The sequence below is a fragment of the Haemorhous mexicanus genome, chromosome Z (genome assembly GCF_027477595.1).
Source record: "Haemorhous mexicanus isolate bHaeMex1 chromosome Z, bHaeMex1.pri, whole genome shotgun sequence".
NCBI classification, from domain to species: domain Eukaryota; kingdom Metazoa; phylum Chordata; class Aves; order Passeriformes; family Fringillidae; genus Haemorhous; species Haemorhous mexicanus.
Genome location: NC_082381.1, coordinates 45586779 through 45600424, shown reverse-complemented (window position 1 = coordinate 45600424; position 13646 = coordinate 45586779). Strand labels below are relative to the sequence as shown.

Sequence of the window (13646 nt, the reverse complement as noted above, 5' to 3'; positions counted from 1 at the left end):
TGCCAAAGCCTTGTGAGCAGGAAACAGTGACTCTGCACTGGTTTGGATTCACGGCTGCTTTAGCCCAGGAGCATGTATGTGGTCATGGAGGTCAGCAGATGCCCAGGAAGAGGTCTGCTTAGAGATTCATGAGAAGGATGGGATTTCTATATTGTTAGGGATTTGTATGCCTTGAGCTTGTTCACCCTCCTAGTCAGGTACCTCAGTATTTTGGTTTCTGTGAGATTGTTTTGCTAGGTGGTTGGTGGTTTTGACTACACACTGTACCAGGAACCATGTCCTTTTTGGTGTGGCAGTGACTCCCAATACCTTCTTCTGTTGTCTTCTGGCTGTTGCATTAAAAAAAAAAAAAACACCAAAAAAACCAGTGCTGAATTACTGATTGTTCTTTGCTTTTTTCAGACCCCTTTTCACTGCAAGCGCCTCTGCCATATCTCTCAATTGCCTTGTAGCTGAAAAGTTTTGTGTCCCTCTCTAAAATCCTGACTGCTCTGCTGGAAAACAGCTATATGCAGTGCTCTTACACAAGCCCATTCTTTCCTCCCCACCTTCTGGCTTTCTATACATCTCCCTGCAGTTCCTGATAGTTAGGAATTAGTTTAAAACCCAGGCATAGATTTCTTGTCATTCAAAACCTTGGCTAGCATTAAGTTTTAGCAGCTCCAGCTGAGATTAAGCCATGCAAAGCTCCTGTTCTTTTGAATTTTAATTATTTTACCAATGCTTTAATTCAAGAATTGTGAATGTGTATTAGTGTGGGGAGCTATAAGGAAAACACAACTCTGGTTTATGAGGTCACATAGAATTAAACACTACAACCGTTGCCTAACCAGTGGTCTTACTGTGAGCACTCGCACTCTTCCTGTGGTGTTGGTGCACTAGGTTTTACCAGTTAGCAAGTTTATTTTAATGCCAGCTTTCTGCATTTAATCCTGTTACTTAGGAAAGTGATTTAAGACAAGCTCAACAGGCCTAGTCTTTTCACAAAAATTGCTATGACCTGTCAAAAACAGTGAAACTTGCTGAGCTCTTGGCCACTCCGGGATGATGTGACAGCAGAGGCAGAGCTCTCAGTGCAAGATTCTGTAAAGACTTGCCCATGACATTGCAACTTGCTGGAGAAGGTTTTAAAATCTGTGGGAACCTTCTGTCTATCATTCCTGCTGAGAGCATAAACTTACTGTATTGTAGTATTTGATAGGCTGCTGACAGGCAGTTGAGTTTTTTGCTGCTAGAGATGTTGGTGAAGCAATGAGAATGGACCAAGCACAGCCTGGGATTAGAAATGGTCCAGGTGTGGCTGTGAAGTTCTCCATGGCAGACTCTGATTTCCAGGCATTCTTCAAGGCTTTTTTCTGCTTTCTTGCAATACTGCAGTATTTCCCCCGTAGCCTCAATGAAACCTCCAAAAGTCGCTCCAGTGTAGGGGCTGTTGCCTGCTGTCCTGGAGCTGACATCCAGTGGTGGTATGGCTGAGGGGGAAGGCGGGAAGCTCTGGGAAACAGAGCTGTGCACATGTGAAAGCATGTAAAACTGGCTTCGTCATATGGCTTAGCTGTGGAGACATGCCTGAGGATGCTTTCACCTCTCTGTCCCAGCTAACAGTTCTTCATAAATAGTCCTTAGATCCTTTCCTGCTGATGTTTCCCCTTTGGATAAGTGGTTCCTTGCTGTCCAGAATTTTGGCTGACTCTTGACCTCTGAAGACTCATGCTTGAGCACCCATCCTGTTCTGCTTTTTCTTATGCACTCTTTTCCTAGGTCTTCTGCAATGAGTGAGTCTTGTCTTGACAGCATCTGTCTGTCCTCTCAGGGAGTCTGAAGAATTTCAGACTGGAAGTTGCCATTTAATTATCTGCTTCTTTGATTACTTCCTCCTTATTAGACATTTTCAAAGAAAGTATATGACCTTAAGTGTGAATGCTTCAGGAGGCTTGGGTTCACACTGGTTCTTTGTGCTCAGACTGACCCATTGCTTATTGCTGAGTTGAGGACAGTGTTAACTCCTTCCATTGAGACAAAGCCCAGCTCTCCTGTCAGGTCAGCTGAAAATGGTGGTGAGATAGCAGGAGTCTGATATTCTTCCGTTAAAGCTCTCTGACATGTAGATATGTGTCTTGGTTTGAGACAGTTAGGAGGAAACATTCACACCAAGACAGTATGATAAAAAAGGCCCCAAGACAAAACCAGTTGGTCCCAAAAAAAAAGATCCCAACCAGAACTTCAGTGAAAGTCAAAAGAGGAGGCTTGGTGCTTCTCTTCTGTGGAGAAAGGAGAAGCATTTTCTTCAGCTTTTTATGACTTACTATATCTATCTAGAAACCACTGGGAGTTTTGGAGGGCAGTTTGAAGGGAGCTTACAAGTTGAAATTAAATTCATCCAGAGAGTGAAACTGAGCTTCAGGAAAGGCAGCAACCAGCTCTCATCAGGAATTAAAGACACCTTTCAAGGGTGAATTGCAGGAACAGTTTCTCCTTGCAGATACTAACCTGCTTCTCCATTCGCACATCCAGACAGCAGAGCAGAGGCAGTGTCTGTACATCTTTCTGGGCTGACTTATCTGTCCTTGGCAGCTCCTGCTGTAGAAGCAGCAATCCTGTGGTCTTTGCATCCTGCTGCTGTTCAGTTCAGTGCTGAGACACACAGATTCAGCAGCTTCATTCCTGTGCTGGCCTGAAACCACCACAAGCACCACGGGCTTATCCTAAAGAATCTCTCGGCTCCCTAAGCATGAAACAGAAGGCCAGCAAGGTGGGACCTCTGTTGACCCATGCCAATGCCTTGTGTGAGGTCAATAGAAACTGGTCCAGTGTGTTGGCAGGAGGTCTGAGGGGTGAGGACTGCTAAGTGCAAACTAATGCAGCCTCGTAAATGTTATCTAAAATTCACTGAAAGGTGAATGCAGCCTTCCTAACTCCTGACCAAGAGCTATGACCTAGAGAACTAGGCTTGATCAAACATGTTCAAATAGGCAGAAAGCACTGCAAGAGTGATGCCCCAGTGGGTAGGAGCTTGCTGCCTCTCTGCCCAGAGCATCATTGGACTGAAAAATAATATGTATATGGCTCCTGAGAAATGTATGTACAGCTGGGCTGATTTAAGGGGATTGGTGCTCTTAAGCGTCACCCTCTTCAGCAGTGACAAAGATGAGATGCTTCTAAGGTGCTGGGTAAAGCCCTCTGAGGGAAGCAATTATGAAATGGTTGACCTGGATGCAGATTTCTATGCCCTTCAGCTGAGAGAGAAGGCTTAAGCAGGAGTTTTATATCCCTTTCAATCTTGCTGGTATTTAATCTTTGCTAATGCAGCTTGAAAGCACCATGAATGTTTGTCCAGCCCATTTCTCGGCTCCTTGTTTCAGGGCATTTTGACTCCTGCAGAGCTTGGGTGAGTGGTAGATTGAAAGAAGGAAAGGAGAACACACGTTGTCTCTTGATTTGGAAACTGGTAAAGCAATAGTCTTAAAAACTAGCTCTGATCTCAGAGCATCCTCATTCTTTCCTGTTCTTGCATTCTTTTTTAATATGTCTTGTTTGGATGAAATATGATAAACTTACCCTTAAGCCTGGATATGGACTTTCTTTATACATCCTTTTAATGCTCTGACAACCTAAACAGATGTTAAATACAGCTGTTCCCATACACAAGCCAGTATCTGTAATTTTCATCAGCAGTGTTGAGCACTTCTGACAATCAAGTTACCCCTTTCAGATGCAAAGACTAAGATCATGCAGCCTGTTTAGGCACTTAACTCTGATAAATGATGGTCTATACACTGAAACCCCATTAATTTTACAATTTACTTGTGACTGTTACTGGATGATGCAGAGGGTGCTGTGAGCTGGAGTTTTCTTCTTTCTTTGCAGTACGGTACAGGCAAATAGAGATCCTTGGAACACGTGTTTGCTGGCAGGGATGCTCAGTGCAGCAGATGTCTGTGAAATCTCAAAGAGCAAGGCTGAGGAATGGAGAAGCTGTGTCCCAGAGGGGTATAGATCAGAAATTCCTTACTGCTCAGGAACTGGACTCTTCTGTTCATTTTATTTTCCATTTCATTTATCTGTCATTGGGATTTGGCACCAGCTAGTATAAGCAATCCCATCCCTTCACGTCCATCTGAGTAGGCTGAATTTTTGTCTGGCTCTGTAAGCTACTCCTGTCTAAGCTTTTGCAGACAGAGCCTTCTCCTGTGTGCTCTGGCTCCAGCTATTTCTTTTCTAGCCCTTCCTGCCTCCCTGTCAGTGAATGAATGTCGGCCTGTAAAGCCAGGACAGACATGGTGATTTCTTCCAAGCTCATTTTGTCATATTTGTGGTAGTCATCTTTGTGATAGTAAGCCCTTTATCTGTTCCATCACATCTTTACCAAAGGATTGGGTAGGCTGGTGTTAGCACCTGCATCAACGTACTGGAAGCCCTAGGGCTGAGTAGTTGGACTAGTGAACGTCTAGTTGGACTAGTGAATGGTAAATAAATTAGTCCAAGACCCCTGTGTAAGATTTGCTGTTGACTTAGGGTAGAGTGGTGTTTTACTAAATCTTGCAGTACTGGCACAGTGCAGAAAGGTAGGAGAAGAAATGGGTGTAAAAGGCCAGGGGAACCTGGAGCAAAACCATTCTAGGGCATAGGGCAAGATAACTATTCATCAGTGTGCCCTTGGAAGAAAATACAATTGTTGGACAGATGGCCTAGGAGAAATATATGGATTTGTGATTCCATCCATCTCTGATTAAAGAGCTGTGACTGTGTGTTTCTGTGAATTATGTATCCCTTGTACTTTGAATTTCTGTTTGTACCTGACGCTTATCCTGAGGTATTTGACAGAAATGCATAAAAGTTATTGTTGTCCTGGGGGGCAGAATGTTCCATTTAACTTTGTTTTTTAAAGAGGGTTTTCATAAGCTAATGCTTTCACCAATATAAACCATGCCATGGCTTGCTATGCCACAGCAATTGACTGCCCCATATGAATATAAAGTTTACTGAAGAATTTACAGAGTTAGTGATTTATTTTATCTGTCACTTCAAACAGAAGAATTACGGGCTCCGTCTTGCCCAGCTGGGAAGAAACTTAATGCTGACTCTAGATAGTTTTTGCACTACAGTTTATTGCTGGTGTGTGCTTTATCTTAGAGATTTGTTTTGTCCCTACCTGTTCAGAAAAGCATTTTGATCTTAGTCCTGTAGCCTTTCTCTCTTCTGAGAAACCAGACCTTTACTCTGTCAAAGTGTTTCTTACAAGAAAGGAGCAGTGGGAAGGTGCTGGGGCACCAGACCTGGGTAGAACAGGTTGCTCAATCCATCTGTCCATTTAGCCCTCCAGGTGTTCCCCTGCTCACTGGGCTCACCACCCTGTGTCCCCTCCCTGCCTCCTGGCCAGATAAGCAGGTTTGACTTGTGTGGTATGGTTGTAAAACCAAGTTGGGCTCTTGTCCTGACCTAGACAGTGGTGGTCATGCATGGGCTGCCCAACAGTACTGCCCCTTAGACAGTACTCCTGTCTAAGTACATGTTTGCATACCTTATCCCTCTTCCCCTTTTTAATCATCCTTGTTGTAATCCTTGCTCCTCACTTTCTCTACCCCACTATCTTTTCAAAGAGACTGCCTGACCCATTTATGAATGCCCATGGATTCCAGTTTTATGACATACATACTCAAGTTTGCTATTTCTGATACTATTACCTTGATATTTTTAACCCTAACCAGTATTACTGAGAGAGTTGGCCAGTGCTGCTGGCCTTCAGTGGGTAAGCTGGCTAAAGGGTGTGTAAAGAGTGGTTGCGTGCTCTCACATCTCTGTTAGATTTTTTTTCTTAATACTGAAATTCTTGAGTTCATTGACAGAGGGGTGAGCTCTTCAAAAGTGCACTGAGTTGGCCCATGTCTACTCTGGATGATCTTGGTGGTGACAGAGTGAAATGAATACTTTAAAAATGCTGCCTGAAGGGATTTCATGTTCCTTCTGCTGTTTTTTCACTAAAAGGTATATAAGCTTTGTTTATTTTTACTCTAGGCAGAAGCACTTGTGCGGGATAGTGACATATCAGCTCATGCCCAGAATGTTGCCAAGGCCAAATATGAATTTTTATTTGGCTTGGACGAAGAGAAGCCTTCAGGAATGGGTAAGTTCTATTTATTACTATTGTGTGGAAAAAAAAAAAAAAGTCTTAAGCCACTCAGGAAAGTTTTGTTTAATGACTCCGTGAGGCTCACTCACTGTGCTATGCTGCCCTTCGCAAGTACTGGACCAGAAGATCCTGCTAGTTTGGCCCCAGAAAATGACAGTGGTTCCCTCTCTTATATCCCTGCCTTTCTTTTCTGGCTCATGTGGGCCACTGTGATGTGACAGCAGGGACTCATGTGCTAAAGACACATTGGTGGAGGGAGTACCTGCACTTCTCTAGAGTGGAGTTGTTCAGCCACGAGTTCTGCAATTGCACATGCTGAAACATGTCCATTTCTGCCTGGAGATCCTTCCAGAAATGCACTTTGTGGTCTTTCTACAGGTAGAGGTAGGTAAGATTTTAATTCAGATACTTGAGGTGGTGTCCGAACTGTTCTGCCCTCTGTAGTCAGTGATTCCAGAAGTCCAGGTGCTTCCATAATATCTAACGTTATGCCTAAGGATCTGTCTTATTCCTGAAGTCTTCTTGTAAATATAGGGCATTTTCTACCTTTTAAGAGCCCAAGCTTAGAAGAAAAGAAATGTAGGTATTGTAGCTATTTCTCTTGCCTTGTCAAAATTATCAACAAGCCCTGACCTCTTTGAAAAAGCATTTCCTCAGGCTGTTTTTTCTGTGTACCTTGATCCTTTCTAATTGCAAACTTTCTGGAATGTCATTTAATTAAAGAAGACTCCCTTCTTGCCAGAAAAGGGCAGCATTTTGTTCAGAAACAAACTGTGTATGTGCCTCAACTTCATTAAGGAAAAAAAATATTAATAATAATAATAAAGAATAAAAAAGCAGAACTTGAGTTTCTTCCTGAATTTTATAAAATTTGGTCATCCACCTGGGAAATCATAATTGCAAAGTGGAAAAAAAATCCAAATTTCCAAAAAGAGAAAAAACCCTCAAAAAAACCCAAACCAAAAGGACCTCATTTAGGAATTTTAAAAACTCTTCCAAATTGCCATAAAACATGTATCAGTTTATTACATGAATCATGATGACCTCATTTCTTGCTTGGAAAGACACAGTGTGAGAGCACTGTCAGCAGGCATTGGTACAAATCCAGAGATTGGTATTAAATAAAGTATGCTGTGTCTAATAAATCCAAGTGAATCTATTGTTATTACCAGCCAAAACAATTATCAAATATGACAGGTATTCCAAGCTAAGTACTGAGCTTGAAAATAAAGGGTAGCAAAGAGTAAGCCAGATATATTGACTTAAATACCTAATTATCTGTTTTTCCTGTGTTTCTTGCCTTGTTTCTGGATCTTCTTCTTGCCTTGTTTCTGGATCTCCTCCTGTTCATTTATTAATGAGAAACTACCATTAGGGGCTAACAATTAGCAAAATGGGAGTGATTTCAAGGGACTCTGACAGGAGGGTTTGTGAATATTTAACAGTGGTTAACATGCAACGTTTGTGAATTGTACCCAAAAACTGGGTGACACTGTGCTTACCCAGACTGGCCTCATGCTGTCACAGACAAATGCATCCTCCTCCTCCTCCTCTCACAAGTTGACTGCCATGGGTAAATGAGAGTGGTTCTGCCCCTTCTAGTTTTTTCTTCAGCTTTTAACTGCTTATTTACTGGAAGTGAATGAGAACAGGGTTGACTGAGGGGAGGGACAGTAATAGAAACTCAGGGCTTTTGTATATCAAATCATGGTTTTTTTGGATTTGATATATGTCAAATATGTCATGACATATGCTTTTGAGGGAAGCAGCTATGCTTGAAAGTCTTTCTGTTCTTCTCCTTGTTAGATGGGAAGGGAGAAAACACCACCAAAAATCCAAATATGCTACTTTCTGAAGTTTCCTTTAAAAAAAGAAGACTTACTTTTTAGGGGTCAAAGTATGAAATATTTCAGGCAAATGAGTGACAGGAGCAGGGCCATGAGAAATGTTGGTGTTTAAACTTGATCAAGAAAACAACTTGTCACTGTGGGCAGTTAGGCTGAACTTTATCTAACCTAAAGCAGTTGACCCATGGCATGGCTGGCCTTAGAAACAGAATGTAGCATGTAAGCTGCTGAACAGCTTAATTACTTCTGCCTTCTGGTTTATACTTTCCCTTTCAGCCACAGCCATGTTACTGTAGCGCTTCTGATGCTACTGAGGATATATATGTCTTGACTGAGTACTAAAACACTTGCATCAGACAAGCCAATTCACAAAGAAAGAGCAATAATTGGGGGCGACTGTGGCAAACACTTCTGTTTACCCACGTGGGAGATGGCAGTTCTTGTTAATAAGCTCCGTGCTGATTTTTACCTTCCAGGTTGAAGCTGTTGGTCATTTTCAGATGAGAATATTTGGGGGGGGGTAAGTTAGATGGCTTTAGAAGAGGTGTTTCATCAATGATATTCAAATGCTAATAAAGCTGTCACATGTAAAACATTTTCCTTTGTTGTATTCAGTCTGATTTTATCTGGGGTCTTTGTGATCACTGATGCCCTAATCTGCTCTTGTCTTTAATGCATGATGCCTCTTGTCTGGGTCCTCTCCTCTCTTGTCCATTGCCCATCCTCCTGCCCTGGATGTGGATGCCCTGGAGCAGAAGCAGGTTCAAGCCCCTGGGACCCTCCTGTGTGGAAGGGTTCAAGACCACGCATTTCCCTACAGACCCCTCCCACTGGGGGAGTGGGGAGGATGCACCACACTTGTACACGTGGCTCTGCACAGCCTGGCCACCTTCCTTGGCGAAACCCCAGCCTTCTGCCTTCCAGCAAAAGAAAATGTTTTTTAGAAACTGCATTTAGCTGGGTTGGACAAGACCTCTTCTCAGACTCACTGACATAAAAGGCTCCTTGTTGTATGTGGAAGCATACATTCTTTCTCTGGAAACTGCAGTGGAAACAGTGATCTCTATTGAGCAGACTTTTCTTCAGGCTTGGCTGTGCTACAGGCCTGATTTTTATGACTTTGCTGTTAATACATTTAAATACCAAAAAAGAAAAAAAAAAGTCACAGCCACATGACTTTTTTTTTTTTTTTTTTAGTCTTAAAAGTGCTTCCTTGGGGAAAAAAGTGGGGGATACTACAAAATAATTCCTTAAATAAACATGAAGGCCAAATACCCCGTAATTCCTGTTATAGAGAAAATAAATCCAAAACTGTTGTTAGGAAGAAAATAGCTTCTTAAGATTAATAAACAGTCTTTTCTCTGATGCTTCTGAGAGGAGATAGCTTTCATCCCTCCTGTGTACCAGAGGTTTAATCTCATCTTTCACAAAAAGCCCTGTACAAATACTGCCTCTGTTGCTATGCAAATCTGGTCTCTCCCAACAGCTGCTGGAAGAAGCTTGGTTTTGAATTCCTGGTGAAACAAATAGCTTTTTGGAAAGCCTGTCACTTGCTGTTTTGTGTTCAGTGAGGTGTCATGAGGCAACTGAGCTCATTTAACATCTTGCTTCTGCCAAAAGAGATGGTCCCAGACACACACTGCCACCGATTGTCTCATGCTAGTTCTTGTGCTCATCTGTGTGCTTAGCAAGCTCAAGCCAGCAAAAACTGTAACAAACCCCTCCAAAATAATGCCAAAAGAACAATTCTAAAAAAATGCTTTATTTTCTCCTGGCAATGTATACTGAATCACCTTTGCAAGGGGTCAAACAATGCCAGATCTGACATATGAAAGAAAATCAAACACATACTTTGACCCTTGCAACATGCCTGTTTCCTGAACTGCAATCAAAGAAATGATTGCTTTTGCTTTAAAATGTCTAGAACCTTTTTTCAAGAGAAAAGGAAGCGCACAATGGCTGCTATTTTGTAAAAGTAAAGCCTTTTCAGGGTTCTTATGCTTCAGATTTAAACACCTTTAAGAAAATTATCCCTGTATCTTTGTATAAAGTGAGCATCACTGACATACATTCTGCCTTGCTTGTCCAGCTCTGCTGCGTTCCCCCTTGCATTGCATGGATGTGGCACCTTCCTGGTCCTCACTGCAGGAACTGCCCTTAGACCACAGGCACTCATTACATTGTTCTCATGATAGCCCAGACTGCTGACTGTAGTCTTGCCCAGTGCTCCAACCCTGTTGTTTTCCATTTTGAGGCACCACCCTTTCATCTCTTGCTCTTTCCATCTCCAGGCAATCCTGAAAGTCTGGGCCGCCTGGTCTGATATCTTCCTCTGCAGCTCTGTTTTCCTCAAGAGGAGCAAAACTGCATTTTCTGAGGGTTGGAGGACTGCCTGATTTTTACATTAATTTTGCTTAATTATGGTGAAGGATTGGCACATCAGATGTCCTGCAGTGGACACCAGGAGCTCACACAAGGTTGGAATACAGAAAGCTTGGAGCTCTGGTACCCCTCTCCCACATAATTAAAATTCCATTGTCCTGTTGTGCATATTTGAATTTATCAGCTTGTTGTTGCTGTTTCTAGTGTCCCACTGCATTTTCTGACATACAGAAGTCCTGCAGGAGTTTTAAAATCCTAGTATGTAATCAGTAGTTTTCTCATAAATATCCCCAGTGTTTGGCATTGCTGATTGGCAATGATGCAAAAAGAAGGTTAACTTTTAAAATTTAAGTCTCCAGAGGTACTGTAATAGAAGGCACTTTTCCAGTTGAGTTTCTGCACTATAGGAAGCGATTACCTCTTTGGCACCAGCATGTTCACTGGCCATGCTGAGTGCTCCTCTTTTACTCCAACATGGAGTAAAGAAGTTAATTTTGGATGCTCTGTAGAGTAGTGCTGTCAGATGAGAATTGTGCACATGGAAAAATAAATGCTGGCGCAGAAGGACAGGTTCCATTGTGCTCTGTATCTTGGCTGCAGAGGTGGAGAGGTGGAACTGTTTTGCTGTCTCCCTTGAATTTCTTAGTTCCGCTTCCTGGGGCTTGGAGAAGTTGAGGCATGCTCTGGAACTGTCAGGTGTCATGTGATGGATGTCTGGGTTTCCAGTCCAAGGGGGAGGAAAACTAAAGGGGGCACAAGGCATTATCCTAAGTCCCTTGCTCCACAGGAGGAAATTGAATGTCTTGTGACCTCCACTTGAAAGCTGGATAGATCAAGTTATCATAACCTACAGCTGTAGGGAGGAGATTACCACATCCTCAACTTTCTAAACAACAGAGTTGTTTGAAGGCCAAGAGTTTAGTACAAATAATCATTAAAACATGTACTCTTTGTTCATTGTTTTTTAAAGGTGCAGAATTAAGCACTCAGAAGTTAGGAAATGCCAGAGTTAAGGCAGTAGATGTCTCCCTGTCTGTGTTCTTTTGGCTGAAGCTGAGAGCCGTGGTGATGTGAGCACACAAATATTTGGGGACCTGGTGATGCTGGCAGTCTGTCAGTGTCTGGCCACATCAGATGCTCTGAGTACACGTGGCACAGGCTGAATTCAGCTGAAGCTGGCAGGACTCAGCAACAATTTCCTGGAGGCAGTCAGGTCATCCCCTTCCATCAAGCAGACAGAAAATGGGGCATCTAGATCAGTGGGCACAACAGGAAAGGCTCAGCCAGCTGACTTGGCTTGTTTTAGGCAGGTACAGTGGGATACAGATGTGTTTTTACCTGTCATCATGGCCTCCTCTCCTCAGCCTCAGCCCCATCACCTGGCAAGATCTGCAACACAAACCATCTACTGTGCTGTAGCCTTGCTTCATTTCTGAAGCTTTCTGAAGAAAATGATGCATGCTAACTTGCTGTTGATATGCACACGGAGAAGGCATTTAAATAAAATTATATGGATAGGTGCAGTTCTGGCCTGGTATTGGACTGAAAGAGTGTAACACAGAGTACAGCATGTATTTTTCCTGTTCACAGTTCACTGCTTTAACAAGTACCTTCTGCTGTAGATCCCTGTGTTGTTTATTTAACTCCATCCAGCGTCCGGAGGAAGGGAGTCTCATTTGCTGTGAGAGCCTGCTGAAAAGTTAATATGCAATGTCCAACAGCCCCTTTAGCAACAAACACTTGGAGCCTGGGAGATGCACATGTCCCTCTGTGTCCTATTTTTGTTTTAGCTGGGCACATAACTCCAAGGGTGCTTTAAGAACTGCCTAGCAAGACTACTCTCAGATTGGCTAATTGGTCCCAAACTCTCAAAAGTAGTAAAGGATTACTACTAAAAAGAAAATTCTTTTCTGCATGTGTGCCAGGTTTCTGGATCTACAGAAATCCAGAGTTTCTGAGATCTGTGCTTACAAGTGATGGATTTTTAAAGCCGTTTTTGCTTGCTCAAAGCAACTTTCCAAGGGTTTTGAGAGGATTATTGAAAAATACAGTATTTTAAATATATAACATTAATTAGAAGTGAATTTAGAGAGGCTGTAAAGTCATTGTAGATGCTAAAAGTGTCAAAACAGCTGTGAGTTGTCCCTGCTTCCGAAGTCTTTTCTTCAGGTGAAGGCTCTTATAGAGCTTTTAAACTAATTCTTGCTAATTACTGTGTGTATCTACACTTAGAAAATCTGTTAGCTACTTTCTTTCTAAATCACAGCAGCATAAAAATAGAAAATTTCAGATTCTTTTTGGATCTGTTGTTTACATTTTGGGTTTCAGACTTCTCCAAACATAATAAAATTAAATGAAAACTTGAGATTCTTAAATGAAAACTTGAGATTTGCACAGCCATATAATTCCAGAGTGTGGGACTGCAAAGAAGAAAAGGGCATTAAATATTCTAAGACCCACTTACACTTTTATGTCAGGATAAGGCGTCCAGATATTCCCTTTGTATTTTCCCTCCTGTTCCTGCTCATGCTAGCAGCTGTTCCACTCTACCATTTTGCTTTCCAGGGTAATGACTCTTGGGACTGAGCTATCTCACTGACCATCTGTGGCCCATACAGCAATATGTAGTGGATAATCCCTCACACTAAATCCTCTCAGCACGTGCTGCATGTTAGTTTTGGACTTTGTCCTGTTTTGAGCTCGCTGTAGGCCTGTGAGTGACTGCAGCAAGGTGCCATCCTTCTTGCAACCAGGGGAAAGGTACAGGGCTCTTTGGAGGACACTTAATTCAGTGCAGTTGGTGTTATACAAGTGATCTCTCAAACCCTGTTTACCACTGGGAATTAGTTAAAATCTGTGGGGAAAAATATGCAGCTAAGTCACAGTATTGCTTGCATAAAGCTTTCCATCAGGAATAGGGCTAGGATTTGTGCAGTTGTAAAAAAATCCACACAAACTCTCAAAGAGACACAAAGTGACCCTTGTATTTTACATACTTTCTAAATAGTCATTGCTTTCTAAATGCACAGGATATATGTTCTTATCCTAGTGGCTTTTCTCACTCTTTTCCAAACCAATGACAACTTAGCATTATCATATCCTACCAGACTCCAGCACTGGCTAGCAGAGAGATTCATCACAGACTTACCTAGTATGGGCATGGTTGTCCTATGGCAGATTGAAGTTTTGTCTAATACTGTCTCCGGTAGCCCAAAACCCCCAGAATTTAGGGAACTACACAAGAGCAGTGGTGGGCAGTATCTTTTTGTGAATTTCTTCCAGTGTGC

At 42.4% G+C, this 13646-nt stretch overlaps 1 protein-coding gene across 2 annotated transcripts in view; it reads left to right on the top strand.

Annotated features, from left to right (window-relative positions):
* Positions 1-13646, top strand: part of PSD3 (pleckstrin and Sec7 domain containing 3) — a 117048-nt gene that overhangs the window by 6363 nt on the left and 97039 nt on the right. For both annotated transcript variants that reach the window (XM_059874028.1, XM_059874029.1), the window contains exon 2: positions 6016-6124. In XM_059874028.1, coding sequence (XP_059730011.1) covers positions 6016-6124 — 109 coding nt within the window. The remainder of the gene's footprint in view (positions 1-6015; positions 6125-13646) is intronic.